The sequence below is a fragment of the Diadema antillarum genome, unplaced genomic scaffold, assembly GCF_040938485.1.
Source record: "Diadema antillarum isolate AM-2024a unplaced genomic scaffold, OU_Dant_1.0 scf00000040, whole genome shotgun sequence".
Lineage (NCBI taxonomy): Eukaryota > Metazoa > Echinodermata > Echinoidea > Diadematoida > Diadematidae > Diadema > Diadema antillarum.
In genome coordinates, this window is record NW_027270929.1 from 1,321,263 (window position 1) to 1,341,242 (window position 19,980).

A 19,980-nucleotide genomic window follows, 5' to 3' on the forward strand; every position below is an offset into this window, starting at 1 on the left:
TGCCTATTTTCCAATTGAAAAGCATGTAAACCCAGTGAATGGGCAAATACATGTTAACAATAATTATGTGTATTACTAATAAGGATTTTCTTCAATTTATTTTTCCTCCTCTTTCCTGAGGCTATTTACCTGTATCCCCCTAATTTTTTCTTGATTTGTATTCATGCTCGAATATTCCGGCGTATTGCGCCCCATCTCACATGTACTTTTGATTTTATATGCGAGAAAGCCATTGCACGAGGGTGGTCGATCTAAAAATAGGTGGTCAATGAGTAGTAAAAGTAGACTTACTATACGGCACCAAGGTTTTTCCCATAGCGTCACATCCCAAGATTCAGCCATGCGCAAAAGCATAATACTATTGTAGGTTTCTGCTGTACATGTAGCAGGCAGTCGAATCTTGGACGATGTTGTAGTCGGATTATATACCGGCTTGCGTTAGGCCCTGTATTCCTACCCATTTTACCAAGGGGAAGCTAGGAAGTGTCAATTGTGTGTAGAGTAACTTCCTACCCTTAGTGTTATCAATATCATGATCACTGATTGCCCAATGTTAATGATAAAATTTGACAGTGATGATCGATCATCAATCAAGCATCGCATCAGCCATCAGACATTGTCGGCGCTAGTGTACTTTCGCACCTGTTTCTCAATTGTCCTCCAAACATGCACAAGCTCACTCTAAATATCCAACGGCCTCATATATTTGCATTTGAGTGAGATTCAAGTCCAGTAGAAATGGAATTTTTAGGATATTTACAATTTTCTACTTCTCGGAATAATGACGATCGCAGCTACTCGCTTTGCAATAACTGCGTTGCACAGAAGCAGACAGGGCAGCACAGTGTACAAAACACATGTTCACGGCATCACGGCAGCGAGCGCCACAATTGATCTGAATGTAGCCACCTCATAGTGACCAGGGCAAGCTCTTCTATGGTGTCTTTAAAAAGATAATACTTTTTCCACAGGGGCAATTCCACGGTAACTCGCGTTACAAATAATGGGTACATTTTTGGGATAATGTGCCAATATCTTTGTAATTGGTAGGATCTACAAGTTACTTTTTTCATCATGGGTTAAGTAGACATACACCAACTAAATGAATCCAAAAAGAAAAATAAAGGACAAACATGTTGGGATTCTTGAATCATTTAATTTCGGTAACTCGCGTTACACAAAAAGGACATGGTCAATTCTATGAAGACCTCTTTTTGGAAAGTCTCCTCATACTAGACAATCTTGATAAAAGTTTTCCTACCTTGAATTGATAGTGGGTTAGGACTCATAAATTAACAATATCAAAGTTGAGTAACAATGACCTGGAAAAATGTAGGGAGCCTTTATGTCGGTAACTCGCGTTACGGTAACTCGCGTTACATTATGTCCACTAACACAGGGTGACACAAATTGATGACATACAATTGTTCTGATGGCACTGAATCTTGTGTTGAATAATCTGAGAGATGCTTATTTGTGTAGATAGTAAAACGAATAAATGTTAAACAAATATTTTACTAATAAACCCAATAGAAGAGTGTGTTTAAGACTAGTAAGAGCTTCACTCCTCATAGAGACCTTGAATATGTTTGAATATATACTAGATGATATGGGTGTATTATTACATTGTAAGTTTCAGAGTGTAAAGATGAAAAATGTTGAAAGTCTTTTTAAAACAAAACATAAAGGAATCAAACCCTATATACAAGTTTACGAAACAGCTTACAATCTTTCAAAAATTCAAATCCTATCTTTGTGAGGAGTGAAAACTAGTACATTTCTTTGCAGCTGATTGACAAAAAAACCAGTTCGTAATTCCACTTTGTGCATGAACAAAAAAAGATCATTTGTACGAACAGGCATTTTGGTTTGTAAATTCACTGACATTTAGCATCTGTGATGCGATGATTATTCATGCGATCCTTATCTAAATGATGCTTGCCAGCACATCCACCTGACAGCAAGAATGGTATTTTGCAATATAAGCGGAAATAAGCTGTTACTGCATTCAATACAAAACAATGAAATGGATGCCTGCTAAATTATAAACTGATGGGAGTATTCTGATCCCCTGATCTAAATGCAAGTTCATTCTTTTTTTGAACAGAAGTTCCATAAATTGTTATGTCATGCAAGCTTATGCATTATGCTGCTTTGAAAACAAGTGAAGTGCCGAACCAACTGAGAAAAAAGAAAGGTCATTTGTACCAATGTGTACATGAGCTACAGTGTGTACGAACTGGCTTATTACCCTACATCGACGTAAAAAAGCACTGAATTGATCAGTGTTTTAGTAGTAGCCATGATAAAAAAGTCATGGGCGTACATACTCAAGCAGTATTCAAACTTACGACCTCCTGATCACCGGACCAGGTGTCATCTCCACTAGACCACCGTGCTAATTATTCAAATTCATGAAATTCTTCCGTTGAGATGTTTTCATTGCAACTGATTGACAAATTGCCCTACATCAACGTTAATAAGCTCACTGAATTGATCAGTGTTTTATTAGTAGCCATGATAAAAAATCATGGGCATACATACTTGAGCAGGATTCGAACCCACAACCTCCTGATCTCCGGACAGGTGTCATCTTCAGTAAACCACCGAACAAGGATTAGAACCAACACTTGCTGTGCTTTATAGCATTCTGTAATAAAAATTTTGTAATACTGATGCAGGAAATTCAAAAGATAAATCTAATGGTCTCATTCACTGCTGGATAAATGTACACATGCAGTGAAAGCCAGGCTAGACTCTTCAATGTGGCATGTGATCAGTGGCCTTGATGCTAATCACAGTTTATTAGGCTACCCTCCTTTGTTTCAGTCAAGCATAGTGTGTATAGCACTGCATTTGATTGTTTTCACCACAATCTAGCTCAATTAAGTGCTAAAATTTGCTTATGTTGGGGGAAACTTGTGTTTATAGTTGGTAACTCGCGTTACATGCCGGTAACTCGCGTTACATGGTAACTCGCGTTACACTTTTCATTGACATTTTTTAATGTGATAACAGTGTTTATTCAAGTCAACATCCTGTGTACAGTATCAGGGTGTGATGAATTTAGAAAATTATGATTCCCAACAAATTACCTCCACTGCTTCCTTCAGAATGAAAAATATTTCTTGTTTCGGTAACTCGCGTTACATGGCTCAAGGGCTGAACTTTCATGTGGTGATTAGAATTTTTTGAAGGTGGCATAAAAATTTCCTCATGGGAGACTGAAGTAGAACCAATTTGCTTCTTTAAAATAAATTAATTGAAGTGCTAGCAGAATTTTTCTATTAAAAAAAGTTATATCAAGTTAAGCATGCATTTTAGCAATTTGGATGACAGAAAAATTGTCTTCAACATTTGTAGCTGTTTCTCGGGAAATATTTGACCGATTGATATAATTCTTTGAGTTTCTTTAACTTCAATATATGGGTAATACATAATGAGTAATTCTTTTGCAATATGATAAAGTTGAAATTTTAGTGCCATGTCCACATTCCCATGGAATTGCCCACAGGGTATTTCTCTCAGCTTGTAATTAGTCGCGGTAGCGATTGATTTAGGATTGGGGTTGTTTGTGTTGTGTGTGTGTGTGTGTGAGCCATGAAGGAGTGTGTGTGAGGGTGTGTGTGTGTTTTGTGAGATAGATATAAAAGTCTTTCTTTTTCATTCATTATCATATTGACAATGTGAAATTTATGTTGTCATAATGAAATGTGTATCATTTTGCAACTGAATAATTTGTACACGGTATTGATTCATTACTGTTTGTATGAAACAGAAAGAAAAAAATATTGACAAAAAAGTGTGTGTGTCTGTGTGTCTGTGTGTGTGTCTGTGTGTATGTGAATGAAAAAAGATTGTGAAAAATGTGGTTATAAGACAGGGGTGAAAGAATACAAACGGAAAGGCTAGGAAAAGGGGGAAAGCAAATGAAGAAAAGATGTACACTGTATCAAAAAGTTGAACCTAGTCGATATTAGAAGAAAAAAAATAAACAAAAGGTTTACTCAGGAGGTTTACCAAATAGAGAGTACCGGTACATTAAAAGATGATGGCAGGAAAGCAAGAAGAGAAACTTGCATTAAAGGGAGAGCGAGGGAGAGATGGATATGTTTGAAAAGAAAAGAGGAAAGCAATTACTGTTAAAAAAAAAAAAAAAAATGTAGATTGAAAACAGAAAAGCACTAAGTAGAATAATAGATTGAGAGATGAATCAAAACTGGATGAAAGCAAAGATGAATAGGAAGGAAAAAAAAAGAATTCTACAGGTTGAAAATGAAATAAAGAAAAAGATCCATAAGAACAACACATTTGTATAAGAAAAAGATGTAATGAGGATAGTAGACAAAAGACCCTTGTACAACTGTAGTTAGAATGAAAAAACAACCCATCAAGGAAATAAGGAACAATTAGGCACAAAATACAGTGAATTACGAAATTGAGAAAGTTAGAAAAGAGGAAAACCACAAAGAAATGATCGATAGGATGGGGAAATTTAAGAATAACCATACCTGAAAATGAAAGAAGGAAAGATAGAATTATGAAAAGAAAGAGAAGGATATACCACTGGTAAGTAGCAGCATAACACTCCCAGTCCCACATGCGCTCAATGGCTACATGTATGAATTAGCTACTGTATAGGCAGGTATCCTATTACCGAACAGTATCCTATTACCGAACGCGTACATTTTCAATGGAAGCCCGTTAAAACAACTCGTATACGCGCGCATCCATTGCAATACGCGCGCGCTGTTATCTCCCAAGGGAGGCCGGTGCAGAAAATTGCTAAACTGCAGCAAAAAACAGAAAATTTTAGTAAAAATCGCTGAAATGTTGATTTTTGTTATTCTGCGTTGATAGCATTGACCGAAAATGCAATGCCTAAATTTCCCCATACAGAGGGGGCATGTTCGGTAAATACAATACGATTTGCGTCGGTAAAAAGACACGGTTTTTGTGGAAGGGTTATTTGAAATACAGATTTTGTAAAGTGCGTGGCTTAGTTTTCAAATAATACTGACACAGCTAAATTTATCAGAATTTTAATTATCTTCTGGGAGATCTTTAGCTAACTTGAAGCATAATGTTGCCCGTCTGGAGAAATTAAATAAAAATTGTTCGGTAATAGGATACACCTCCATACATGTACAACCGCAACCGCTAATGCAAGACTTGGCTGAGGAAAAGGGGGAAAAAATTAAGCTTTTCAATGATACCATAGAAAAAAACGCTGGGTCTCTACATTCCAACCAAAATCGACCAACCGTTACATGCACTGAACGACGACATATTCATACGGAGTCTGTACTGTGCTTGTGTACAGAGCAGCAATTCCAGCAATTGAGATTTTTCCAAAGATTTTCCAACACTTGTAAACACTAAAAGTGTGAAAACTTAATTTCTATTCAACTTTGGAGTCTCAGATGCAAGTATTTTAGGTTACTGAATAACTAGGGCGAGTATGTCACTATGTGCATGTTTGGAGATATGTAATTAACAAACAGGTGGGGTGCGAAAGTACACAAGCAGTTGACCAGCGCCGACATTTTGATTTTGAGACTGTCAGCTTGTGCTTTTGACCGAAAGATCGGTCTGTATCTGTCCGTCGGGGAATGTTCCGCGGAGACTGCGTCTGGCTTCACGGATCCCCTCCGTATACAGACCGAAGTCAATGATTGCGGCTCCTGTGTGGAGCAGTCGCGCACAGATCAAACGTTACGATAAACCAAATTTCAGACAGTTTTTTTACATCCAAACAAGTTTGACATGACATGACACATTATGCAGCAATATTTGGGATAAATTTCTCAAATGTGCAATCGAAATACTCACATAAACTCGGTTATAACGCAGACATTTTATCGATATCGCAACATCGCCGTTCGCAAGCTGTAAGTCGCCATTTTGAATCTGTAAGCCAATCACATGCGAGGTACGTGTTTTAGTAAAACAAACACGTAGAAGCTACCTCGCATGTGATTGGCTAATAGATTCATAGTGTATGTTTCTGCAGTTTGAACGTGACGACGCGACAGGCTGTGTTTTACGTTGAAAATTCTACTAAAATTTTGGATTATTCATTAATCTGGTGAGTTTAATGTATTCTTAAAAAGCTAATTTCACTATACAAGCTTAAATTTGCCGACCTAGGGCCGTGAATTAGACGCAATCGAGAAGGGTGAGGTACCTCACCCAATTTTCCATAGAGACAGTGGTTAAGAACATCCACACAGCAATGGGTACTGCAACCTTCCGTCTGTCTACGGAGGACAGCGTTAATGGCAAAATATAAAAAGAGTCCTCCGGACAGACGGATCTTTCTGTCTACTTGTGCTTCAGCTTGTGACTTTGCACCTGATATAAACCTAAATGGTCCTAGTCTCTAGCTGATTGCAATAAATACTTCATTAATACACAAATTGCACTGTCTCCCACAAGTTAATTTCCTTGGGTTTGGCCTGGCCCTTGGTCAGTATTTGGTTGATACTATATTATCAACAATAACATTCAACATAGACACTCGTCACTGACTGACATGACAGTCAGTGTTTAACAAATGGACTCACCTGTAATAGGAGAGCAGACCATTCGACAGTACAAACCATCTCCTCTGATAACCTTTGATGTAGTTCGTCCATTTGTAAAGCCACCCCCTGAAGTTTTCCGGCGCCCCTACTTTATTTTCTGCGGCCATCTTGCTTGAATTTCAAGCAAAAGAACGTAGAATGTGTGTAGCAATTTTCATGCAGTTAATCGTTGCACGACTGACCGACATGGGACACGTATGTTGCATTGACGAGGATACCATTACCATTAACATTCGTGTGGAAAGGCGGTGTCCAATCGTAATATGTAAATACATGAGAGAATAATATGTCCATGATAAATATTTTATGGTATCAGAAAATTTGAATATGCTCATAAAAGAAAGATCAAGATACCGAGCTACAGATATGAGTGTTAGTTGGTTTTTAACGTAAGTTCTTTAAAGTAATCAAGCAATATTACTGAACGAGGACAAAATGGCGCTAAGTTTGATAGGAGAACGAATTTCGCAGCTTTTTCGACTGTTGATTATCTCTCTCTGAAAACCCGTGAACGCTATTTGGATATCAGGTAATACCGATAATTGCTCTATGAATCATATTTTGTACGTCAATTAAGTACTTTTGTCAAACTTCAAGTCAGATTTGATGTAGAATTTTTCCCAATTAGACCACCTTCTTTCAGTCCCACCTGTTATAAATGAAGTTGGTTCAACGTTCTCGGTGCTACACCCGTACACGGCATCTGACTGTGTACAGCTCCAGTTTTCAGGCCCTAATGAAATGTAGATAAAAATAGCAAGACTGACTCTTGTCTACAATGTAGTTATACTAGACCCACCTTAAAACAATGATGTGCTTCTCAACTGTTTTCAATCCGAAGATCACTTTGGCTCCTACATTTTTTTTTTAAATTTAACGCGTTAGGCCGCCTAGAAAATTTAATAGAATCCAGTTAAATCAATTTCATGTTAAATAAATTTAGAGGTCTACGTTATCACAGTAGAAGATCTGGTTTGTTTGTTTGTTTGTTTGTTTTGTAACCAACTAACAGTTTCTAGTGCGTGACTAAGGCCTGGGCAGTTTCATTGAATAGATTTTTTTTTTTTTTTTCATGGCACAGCCTGGATGGCATGGAGGTTGAACCATGCTGGTGCTGTTTTTTATTACCGGTACTAAACCTTTACTCCTAAGCTACAGTAAGTGCCATTGGCTGTCTGTGACAATGCAAGCTGCTCATGAATCGACCACTACGCGCGAAGAAAATATCAGTGTGTGCGATGCATTTTCTTCATGCGGCTTGAAATGGAATGGTAAAGAGTAAGAACCCCAATTTTCGGCCGGCCTCCAATGTCCGAAAACGTACCACTTATCACAAGGCAGCAAAGTCGACTGTCACAACACAAGCATATCACATCGTTTCACATACTAGCACACTCGTTCACCACAGGAAAGTGCCTGAGTCACCTCCAAAAATCCATCTAAAATCCCAAATTTTGCCGTCAAAAACGCGGAATCGCCACAACTTTTCCAAAGTGCGCGCGAATTAGGTCCCGTGTGAAGAATAGGGGTCGCCGAAAAAGCGCTAAAAATTTAAAAATTACGCCGTTCCATCGCGAGATTTTTCGGTTATCGCAAGCTCAGAGTGTGATGGTATCCTCAAAAACACAAAAGAAAAGCAAAATCTCCGTACGTGCCGATGCAGTGAATTAATGTACAGGGGCTGAATGCAAGTGCAGAGTCCCCAAAATTTGGACACGAACGGGCGCCGCAACATCCCCGATGCGACCTTGCGCCAACAATGTATGGCGCGCGCGGATTTTTCAGCGGCCTTGTATGCATATTGACATTGCGCACGTGTCCGAATTTTGGGGAATTGACAAGGTGATGATACTGTATTTGGGGGTTTTGTGAAATTTCATGATCTGTTTAACAAAATAAATATTGGGAAAAATTAGGTTGATGTATTTAACATACATTATTATAGATATAATTTTGTAGAGTATTATTTGAGTTGAATAAATATTGCAAAAAAGCTTAAGTGTCCGAAAATTGGGGCTCTTACTCTAGTATGTGTCCAACACATCAACACTGTACATAACATTGAAACCGACAACCCCTCTATATATGGGCTGGCATTGTGCGTAAAGAACGAACTTTCATGCATGTGATTACACGCGCACAGTGCCAGTGGTTTTGCAGTTTTTCACTGGGGGGATTTGAAGATGTGTCCAAATATTACTGAAAAACCCAATAATAAACAAGATCAACAGCAAAACAATGATACCGTAGATTATAAATGCACATAGAAAAAGCATTACGTGTATTTCACACGTATTGTCAGTAGAGGGAAGAGGTGTTGGTTTCAAAATACACTTTTACGGCACAACTGAGCACGTCAAAATCACAACCCATGCGTTTGAAGCAGTTAGAACATCTATATCTTGTACAGAGTGTGTACCGCTAATTGCATTTTCAATGCACGCTTGTGAATTTAGAGTATTTTCTTTACATACCATGTGAGTAAAATTTCAGGCAAATTGTGAGATATTTTAAAGGACAAGTTCACCTTCATCAACATAAGGATTGAGAGAATGTAGCAATATTAGTAGAACACATCAGTGAAAGTTTGAGGAAAATCAGACAATCCGTTCAAAAGTTATGAATTTTTGAAGTTTTTGTGCAGTAACCGCTGGATGAGAAGACTACTGCAGTGTATGAATAACTTAGATGTCACATGCGTACAACAATATAAGGAAAATACAAAGAGAATTTCACAAAATTCCATCTTTTGAAAAAAATACACATTCCCCTGACTCGTTACCAACAAATGTTATGGGTAATATTATACCCCCTGCCTTTAGAAAGAGGCAAGTCAAGAGCTCCTTTATTATGCGAGAAAAGTGAAAATATGTTGAATTTTCTTTTACATTTTCTTTATACTGTTGTACGCATATGACTCACAAGCTGTAGTAGTCTCCTCATCCAGCGGTTCCAACACAAAAATTTAAAAAATTCATAACTTTTGCATCGATTGTCCAATTTTCGTCAAACTTTCACTGATGTGTTCTACTATTATTGTTGCATTCTCTCAATCATTATGTTTATGAAGGTGAACTTGTCCTTTACGTGTAAGTACCTACCGGCAGGTATCTAGATCTATTGATAGAAAAACATTAGGATGTCGATGTGTTTGACACCCAACTATGTACCTCAAGATTGGCACTCCCTCCCTATGAATAGGTAGATAAGAATACACATGAATTTCACAGTCGTGTGTCTTGTTCACAATTTGGAGGCAGATGTGTATTTGAACTGTGTTTAGTTAAGTTGGATACGAGGTTAGTTTGTTTACGAGTTTGTTTTTCGTCTCTTCGTTATCATATTTTTCATAGCTTATGGTGCTTAATCCCACATGTACATTTTCATTACTATGTACCCAAACAGCCATGATACACAGGGTACCGACGTCATAGTACCCTGCCGATACGTGCACCCTTACCATACAAGCGCTGTATAGTAATACAATTGTAAGTGATACTTCTACTTGTGATTTTCCTGATTATCAATATTGCATCACACTATCAAACCCTATAGAAGGATATGTTCATGCAGTGTTCATATTGACATGGTACTTGTATGCTCCAAGTGTGGTGTGATGGGGTAAATTAGCTAGATCTGACTCTTCTTATTTTGAAATTCAAACCATTTTTTTTTTCACATTCATTATGAATATGTTAGACACTGAATAAGCAACTTGTAAAACTATTCATGTATTACATTTATTTGATATCTAACTGTATGAGCAAGTAGAAGTGACAGAATCATTTAATTATTCGATCACTGCTGTAGGGCCTACTTGCACATTCTATTTGTTTGTGATTGGGGCATTTTCTATGTGTAATATAGCTATTTCTGCATGTTCATAGTCAAACATGTTTAAAATATGTCCAAAATTGTTCAGGAACAGTTTCAGCAGAGGTATATAGGGCTTTTCTTCTTAATGGTTTTACGGTTGTCAAGGCAGTGGGGCTTCGATGAAGGCAAGATACTCAATTCGATTTTTGTGCAATGCAAATTGACCTACATTTGTAACTTTATATTGTTTAGTCACTTCAGATTTTACATTGTACATTACATGCCCAGTTTTTTTTTATGCCTCCGCCACGAAGTGGTGCCGGAGGCATTATGTTTTCGGGTTGTCCGTCCGTCCGTCCTTCCGTCCGTCCGTCCGTCCTTCCGTCCGTCCGTAATGAATTTTGTGGACAAGGTAACTATCAAAACCTGTTGAGGTATCCTAATGAAACTTGGCATGTATGTGTATTAGGGGGTGAAGTTGTGCCTATCAACTTTTGGGTGCACATGCTCAAGGTCAAAGGTCAAAAGGTCAAGGTCAAATACATAAAATTTCACTATTTCCACCATATCTATTGAATGCGTGAAGATATTTTCATGAAACTTAGTGTATACATGTATTACCCAATTAAAATTCTCTGTTGAAAGTTTGGGTCATGAGGTCAAAGGTCAAAGGTCAAAAGGTCAGGGTCAAATACATAAAATTTCACTATTTACACCATATCTATTGAATGCCTGAAGATATTTTCTTGAAACTTAGTGTATACATGTATTACCAAATTAAGATTCTCTGGTGAAAGTTTGGGTCATGAGGTCAAAGGTCAAAGGTCAAAAGGTCAGGGTCAAATACATAAAATTTCACTATTTCCACCACATCTATTGAATGCCTGAAGATATTTTCTTGAAACTTAGTGTATATATGTATTACCCAATTAAGATTCTCTGGTGAAAGTTTGGGTCATGAGGTCAAAGGTCAAAGGTCAAAAGGTCAAGTAAAAATATTACAATTTCTTTTTTTTTCTCCGTATCTTGGAAAATTGTTCAAGGTATCATCATGGAACATAGTATATACATGTACTGACTGGAAGTGATTATCTAGAGAATGTAGGGTTCATGGGGTCAAAGGTCAGGGGTCAAAGGTCAAGTGCAACACTTCAAAATTTTACTGTTTTCCTCATATTTATGCAATGCCAGCAGGGTTATTTTTTTTTTACACCTGGTGTATGCATGTGTATTACCTAATAGAAATTCTCTGGAAAGTTTTTTTTTCTTCTTTTTTTGCCTCAAAGGTCGAAAGGTCAAAGATCAAGTGAAAGTGCTGAACTAACTTTTTCCTCCATATCTCGGAAGTGGCTCAAGTTATCTTGAAACTTAGTACATATTATGCATGTTCTACCTGAAAGTGATTATCTTATGAATTTTAGGGTCAAGGGCCAGATGTAAATGGTAACAATTTACTATTCAATTCAGAAATTGCACCTTTTTCTCCACACCTGTACCGTGAAAATTACTCAATGCCTAAATGTATGAATGGGTCAAAGTCAAGTTAAAGTCCTTAAATCCCGAGATACATGCTCTCCTAATCATCCAATTAAACCTAGGTCAAGGAAGGTGAACATTCAACACATTTGTGACAAACTTGTCATTTCAATATTTTGCCAATTTTGTGAAAATGTAATCACACATTGTCCACATGTACTATCTAGACCTATTGGGAAAATCATGCATTATGGCGGAGGCATACCAGTCGCCAAAGCGACATTTCTAGTTTTTTTTTTTTTTGTTTTTTTTTGTTTTTTTTTTTTTTTTTGGGGGGGGGGTATACTTCTACAGTACAGTACGACATACTTTACAAGTACAGTCTTACTGTATATAATTATGTAGAGGGTTTTTTTTTGGGGGGGGGGGATGTTTGATACATAACCATTGTAGTGTATAGTAAATTGTGTTTATGTGTGCTTGTGCAGAAATTTTGGCTACTGTGTGTTTTCATTCATTTTAATTGTTTTTAATCCATGGATAGGGTAAAGGTGTAAAAACAATTGTCCTTTCCGAAGTGATTGAATTCTGTAAATTCATACAGATGTCTATACAGCTAACAGACAGACTCTGAAATATTCAATGCGTGATTTACATCATAATGATGTACTAGTGTTAAAGTACATCGTACTAACAGAAGGCAAAGAATGCTGAATGTTCATCACTTCATTTTCTGAAATTTTTCATTCAATCAATACGTAAAGAGAAAAAAAAAAGAATGCTATAAATGATGGGGGAAAGTATGATTCTAGAGTGTATTTGATAGATATTACTCACTTTGTAATAACTTATGTACTGTAAGATTGTTATGTACACATCTCAAATTCTCATATTCATTGATATGCAATTACCATTCTGAGAGGACATTTGACTAAATGGAGAAAAGCATCTAAGTCAGATGTAAATGATAGACAACTATTTGCACCTGCTATTAACATACAATGTAATAAGGATTAAAACACACATTCTTCAGAGTACCAAACAAATATAACATTTTTCAGAAAGGGCACTTTTGTATGGAATTAAAATCATCAAATTTGAGTGTGCACTTCCTGAAAATTAAACATGCGTGGGTTGAACAAATACTTTAGATGTTTAGGATATGAGCAAGGCTTTGCGGAGGGTTTTCATAGTTCAAGTCTTGAAGTCTTGGGGGAAAAAAATTATTGAACCGTTTTTGAGCAGGACATATTTGTGGACTTTCATTACAAGAAGTTTGCTGCATTGTTTGCAGATAAAATGACATCAACCCACCGTACCACCCAGTCACACAAGTACGCCATCCCGGGCAAGAGGGCAAAGGATGCGCTCAACAAGGACGAGCAGGATCTTTACGACCTCTGCAGCCTGGCTGGTGTGGAGATGAGCCCCGCTGTTTTCAGGTAAAGCACTGTTCAGAGAAGAAACTTTGGTGCGATTGATATTTCACACTCTGCCAATTTCAGTGAACATTGCTTGTCTATAATTTTGCAAGTTAGGAGTATGTTTTACAAAATGTGATATTTCCAGACTCCTAGTAAGTCATTGTCTTTTGTAATATGTTGTTTAGTGGAGCATGAATTTTGTAAAATACTTCCAGGACTCCACAAAATCATCCACATTTTCAAGTTCCTTTTGTTAGATTTCTTGAGTGCAGTACCCTTTGAAGCAATATTTTTTCCTTCTCTTTGCAAGATATTTGATTCTGATACAATGTACGTCTAATTCAAATTTTGAAATTTATCTGACTGCCGCAAGAGTTTACAGCGTGAGATGACCAAGTGGCTGAGAGATATTTTTGTGTCTGTAAATGCATCTTTCAGTCACCCATACTTCAGTTGACGTTGATATTCCAGTTTTGTGTCTGGGGTTATATCTGCCCCTGAATTAAGAGTTTTAACTATTTTGATATCTTTACTAATCGCCATGATGACTTTATGAATTCACCAATTGGTGATGCAGAGCATGATGTTATTAGGATGATATCCTCAACAGAAACTAACTAGCCAGTGAAAGAGCAGTCACCTGAAAAACTTTAGCCACTAAAATATGTTGTAGTCAATTATCAATTGCTACTGTACCTCTGGCATTACTTTCCTACAGTTTATAGGTCATGGGGCTAAAGGTCAAGATAAAACATGTGCTGCTTCATAGCCACCTGCCTAGTGGGAGAAACTAGACTCTTCAGCAGAGTGAAACAATACATGTATGTGTGGCATATACGATTTGTACTCTAAATTTTATGTAATGAACCAGTATGCATCATCTTTTCCCCACAAAGGATCGTCATGAGTCTCCTCAAGATGAATGTCTCGCCCATAGCCATCGTGCAGATGCTGAGGTCAATGGTCAATCCAAAGGTCGGCATCTCCACCACTTCGCTGACCACCTCCTCGACTGCCGAGTCCGATGTGATGGGCTTGTCGCCCGTGTACAGCCACAGTGCCGTCAAGCGATCTGCCTCCGCGACAACGGCTGGGGGTGGCGGGTCAGGTACGACGAGTACATATCGTAATATGAAGGGGGGTGCTTCACGGAGTGCAACTAGTGTCAGGAGTGACCACCAGAGTGGACGACCGAGATCCACGCGGAGTAATGCAAGGACTTGATGAAAAAAAACAAAATAACAGCATGCAACTCCATGTGGATTGCTTGTACAAACTTTCCTGACACGAATGAGGCCTTTTGATGAATTCAACCTCTTTTGAGTGACACAAAAGTAGAGATTGATACCATACTTAAAATATGTCTTTTCATCAGAACTTTTAAAAGGAGCAAAAACTGTACTCAGTTAGGGTCATCATACATGTTGTTGCACATACAGTCTGTAAGTTGTATGTTGAGCATGTGTGTGTAGATTGTACATACACTTTGATAGGCTACTGAGGCAGGTTTTAAACTGAGGCCATAAAATGTGTTAAACGTGTCATATCTTGATACATGTGTATGATGCTCATTGTTGAACAACCTACATGTAGGCAACTCATACTGTACAACTGTTCCCCAAAGCCCCAAACATTCCATATTCAAAGCCTTTCTTTCATAGTGATGTCAGATAGTCACAAACCACAAGTCATATTCTAGTTTTCTTGTTAGACTTGGATTGGCTGATGTTCAGTCTGTAATCATTGCAACTTTCTTTGTCCGTTTCACTTGATTTGATCGGAATTATTCTCTTGAGTCGAACTTGTAGTCAGCTTTGTTGCAAATTAACCTTTGTCTGTGTGACATTGACATCCCCCGATAATTGCCCATGCCTGTGTGCATACAGGTACACAATATTTCTTTTGATCCTGCGTACATTGTATTATAATCTAGGTATAGTGTTAATTAAAGATAGAACACTGTAATCACTGTGTAGTTTGAGTACATTTGTACACTATTTTGTCAAGAGCGTCACGATGACCAACTGCATGACAAGTGTAATGTGCGTGTTTGATGACAGTAAGTTTATGTGTGCCTTCTTTCTTTTGTTCATCTGAAACCAATGCACAAATATCAATGTGGATTGCAGTAAAGCAACAATATTAGTAGAACACATCACTGAACATTAGAGGAAAATCAGTCAATTAATTCAAAATCATCAATTTTAAGGTTTCAGTGCTGTCATTGCTGGATAAGAAGACTACTACGGTACTTAATGTCATTTTGGACAATGATATAAAGACAATATAAGGAGAATTCCACAAAATCTAATTTTTCATGAAAGGACACATTTCATTGACTTATTACCGACATACATTATGGGTAATACTATTCACCATGCTTTCTGAAAGAGGTAAGCCAAGTACTCTTTCATTATGCTAGAAAAATGAAAATGTTTTACTTTCATGTACACGTGTATTGTTGTCTATAATAATGTTATGAAGTGTAGTAGTCTCCTTATCCAGTGATGACGGCACTGATACTTTAAAAATTCATAACTTTCGAATCTATTTCCTGATATTCCCCAAACTTTCACTGACGTGTTCTATTATTGCTGCATTCACTCAATCCAAATTCAAATTTGGCTTTAGTTTCAAGTGAAGCATGATCAGACAAAAGAAAGGAAAAACAATGTGTACTGGTGCTAGTTGTTATGGCTGGTCCAGGTGCTTATATTACAATATTGAACGATAGTCAGATTAAGTTAGTACACTCAAGTCACGTTTCAGTTTTTTTGAAAGACCCCAGGGTCAGTATTGGTAGTTTTTATTCGAGCACAGCTTTGATTGACCCAAATTCATTCTTGTCACAGTATTTGTGGAAAAGAAAACCAACAACTTTTGAGGTGTACCTTAGATGGCACAAACACAATACATGTACACTGTAGTTTGTCAGGGAGGCTGTACTATGAGGTATCTAGACCTCCCAACCATTCTGAATTTGGAGGAAAGAATCTGAATTTTGACCATTCCCAGCTCTTGTTTCAATAGGATTTTCTCATTTTTCTTGATAACTCTACTACACACTCCTCTGGAAAGTGCTCTTTCTTTCCTAATTGTGAGCCAAATCATCCCTATTTTTCAGTAGGAAAGGTTGGGAGGTCTGGGTATCTGTCAATCATCAATGTATTCTCCATGTGTGTGTGTGTGTGTGTGTGTGTGTACGTATGTGACCCTGCACCTCAAAACAAACAAAAAGTCACCAGACATGAATTTTTAGTTGAGACCATATTCTGAAAATCAGACTTTAAAGGACAAGTTCACCTTCATAAACATAGGGATTGAGAAAATGCAACAATATTAGTAGAACACATCAGTGAAAGTTTGAGGAAAATTGGACAATCGATGCAAAAGTTATGAATTTTTAAAATTTTTGTGTTGGAACCGCTGGATGAGGAGACTACGACAGCTTGTGAGTCATATGCGTACAACAGTATAAAGGAAATGTAAAAGAAAATTCAACATATTTTTACTTTTTTCGCATAATAAAAGAGCGCTTGACTTGCCTCTTTCTAAAGGCAGGGGGAATAATATTACCTGTAACATTTGTCGGTAACGAGTCAGGGGAATGTGTACTTTTTTCAAAAGATGGAAATTTTGTGAAATTCTCTTTATATTTTCCTTATATTGTTGTACGCATGTGACATCTAAGTTATTCATACACTGCAGTAGTCTTCTCATCCAGCGGGTACTGCACAAAAACTTCAAAAATTCATAACTTTTGAACGGATTGTCTGATTTTCCTCAAACTTTCAATGATGTGTTCTACTAATATTGCTACATTCTCTCAATCCTTATGTTTATGAAGGTGAACTTGTCCTTTAAGCTTTAAAATGATGTATAACTCAAATCAAATGGACTCTCCTAACCTATCTAAATATTGGAAAGAAAGCACAAACTCAGGAAAAGTGTGAACTGAGAAAAAAGGCTCTGAAGTACAGTGTCTATTCAAGCGCTTAATCTTTACCAAACCGTGCTGGCTGTGCGATGAATGGGACAAAAAACAGGAAGTAAACCACCAGAGTAACAGCAATGAAGGGATTATCAGATTAAACTGAAATTAAATATGCCTCATTCACACATTCTGTCCATAATTAATGCTAACTTTCAAAGCAGTAGCACTATCCTTTCAAAAGTTATTAGAGTTGAAAGTGAAGAGTGTGGACAAGGTTTTTCAGAAATGAAAAAGGGATTCTAAGGACACACCTAATCACACTATTCTACCAAAAATGTTCGAGATAAACTGCTAAAAAAAGAACACTTTCCTGCCCGTTTTATGATACCAAATTTTAACACAATGTAAAAGAAGACCCTCTCTTTCAAAAAATATGAAAAAGTCAAGTTCGGCTAGGTTAACCCACTTCACTTATTTTCAGTCCTCACGCAAAATCAGTGTGTGCGACTTTATGTTCGTTTTGAGGTGCACGGTCACATATATAATTTATTATATATATATATATATATATAATAAATCATATATGTGACCGTGCACCTCAAAACGAACATAAAGTCGCACACACTGATTTTGCGTGAGGACTGAAAATAAGTGAAGTGAATATATCTATATATATATATATATATATATATATATATATATATATATACAGTTGAACCTCTCTTATCCGGCCTCCCTTTATCCGGATCTCTCTATTATACGGACGCAATCTCGCCGTGATTTTCTTTTTAATAATTACGGGAGGAAAGGGGGATTCCCAACTCCTTGAGAACTCCTACACAAACACACATGAATTATATATACTTGATACATTTCTTAATGATTATTTAGGTAAATCATCCCAAGAATTTATAAAAGAAAATGATTTCATTCTTGCAAACACGAACCTCTATTTTGGGGTCTGTTACTGAGTATAACAATGAAAAGTTTGCAGTATACACATTACTACATGTGGTACTACAATGGGCTACATCAGTACATGTGTATGCGTACAAGTGTATATGTACATGTATAAAGCATTGAGTCTCCCGCATCCGGCCAAATCCCTTATCTGGATGAGCCCTGGTCCCGACTTGTCCGGACACGAGAAGTTCAACTGTATATATATATATATATATATATATATGTATATACCGTGTGTGTATTGTATGTAGTTTACAAATTTGTAAAACACAGTTCCCATACAACAACTGCATGAACTATTGATTTCTGCTCTAAAATGGGGACATATGCATAAGAAATGTGTAGAATACATTATGCTGTGCAGCACATTTCAATTTGGTAAAGTCTAAAATGTGAAATATTATTACCAAGAAAGGTACGCAGGAAGTACTGCAGTCTTGGAGCATATGTGATTGTGGTTGCTACATGATTCTTTATAATCCATTACATTGAGTACACATATCGGGACAGCAGTATCTACAGCTTTCAATATGTCTTCATTGTGAGCAAATTCCAAAAGGTGGGAGATAAATTTTATCCTTTCTGAGAAACTAGGGTAAACACAAAATTACTCAATTGCACACAGGAGACGATTCTATTATTACATATGGAACATCAATTTTTATTAGCAAAATACAAACTAACATTGATGACCAAAAATACATACCTCTCAAAAAATGGTTGTTATCATGTTATTATGACATGATAGTGTAATACATTTACAGAGCTGTGACTTTGAAACTGCATCCCTCACACACATTGAATTTCTCACTTCTCTCTCTAAAATTACATCTACATGCATTTCAAAGTCCAGTTTATGCAACATAGCATTAAATGTGGGGATGACACAATCCGGCAGTGGAGTGTAACCAGTATTTCCCATTTATGACCTCTGGGAACTTCCAGTTACCATGACAACGATGAGGCCGTTCTGAGCATTTGGCTTCTGCCATGGCAACCAAGAGTTTAAAAAAACCTATATCCAAGTGTTTTACTTCAAGTGTCCTTCTACATCAGGGACATTAATTCATATTGCAGCAAAGTGACAAAGCATTACCAAGTACATTGTAAAAGCCATCAACCTAGACTACCCCCAGCTCTTTCAAAAGCAACAAAGAAGAAGAAGGCCATTACATGAAGCAACGAAAAAAAGAAGAAAAATATGCTCCAGAGGTACGTGAGGTGGCGCCTGTTTTAAAAGAATGCCAGGAATGCTGGTAATTGACGTAGCTGAAAACTTTTTCCTCAACAGCACGTCCTCCTTTTAATAAAATAAAACAATATGAATTAACAGAGCAGTGTCCCTTGGTTGCTACGTGTGTACAATTGTACATGACAACCTCATTTTTTGAGCACAACTTGAATTAATTCAATAGTGACACAGGACATCCTCTGTGATCAGTATAATCAATTACCATCATGTTTCACAATGATTCGGTGTAGCAGAGGACTCGGTTTGGTGACAAATCATAGTGTAATTATACTGTGCATCAACTCTCTCAATGGGGTATGTGCAATTTAATATGACTGGCAGCCAAGAGGAGAGTGGTGGAGATTTCTTTCTTGTGTTTTGTACTCAACATTCCTCATAGCTCACTGCTGATTTGATTTGATCTATATATCTGGTGCGGCAGTGGTGCCACTTCCGGGTTTCTTCAGCTGACAAGCAAAAAAAAAAAAAAGGCCTTAACCGCCTTTCCATCTGGTACACCACAAACAAAGCTTAACCACTTTTGTTTTT

General features: G+C 37.2%; 2 protein-coding genes across 2 annotated transcripts in view; one reads left to right on the plus strand and one right to left on the minus strand.

The window, feature by feature from the left end:
* Window positions 1-6,795, minus strand: part of LOC139712271 (oxysterol-binding protein 1-like) — a 108,373-nt gene extending 101,578 nt beyond the window's left edge. The window contains exon 1 of the mRNA XM_071624113.1: window positions 6,567-6,795. Coding sequence (XP_071480214.1) covers window positions 6,567-6,694 — 128 coding nt within the window. The 5' untranslated portion in view covers window positions 6,695-6,795. The remainder of the gene's footprint in view (window positions 1-6,566) is intronic.
* Window positions 6,796-7,012: 217 nt separating this feature from the next.
* Window positions 7,013-15,099, plus strand: LOC139711881 (uncharacterized). Its single transcript, XM_071623732.1, has 3 exons — window positions 7,013-7,116; window positions 13,174-13,321; window positions 14,200-15,099. The coding sequence occupies exons 2-3, from the start codon at window positions 13,179-13,181 to the stop codon at window positions 14,525-14,527; spliced, it is 471 nt and encodes a 156-aa protein (XP_071479833.1). The 5' UTR covers window positions 7,013-7,116; window positions 13,174-13,178; the 3' UTR covers window positions 14,528-15,099.
* Window positions 15,100-19,980: the final 4,881 nt, after the last annotated feature.

Coding starts and splice junctions, on each gene's coding strand:
- LOC139711881 (XM_071623732.1), top strand. CDS start 13,179: ATGACATCAACCCACCGTACCACCCAGTCACACAAGTACGCCATCCCG. Junction 13,322..14,199: donor ATGAGCCCCGCTGTTTTCAG/GTAAAGCACTGT, acceptor TTCCCCACAAAG/GATCGTCATGAGTCTCCTCA.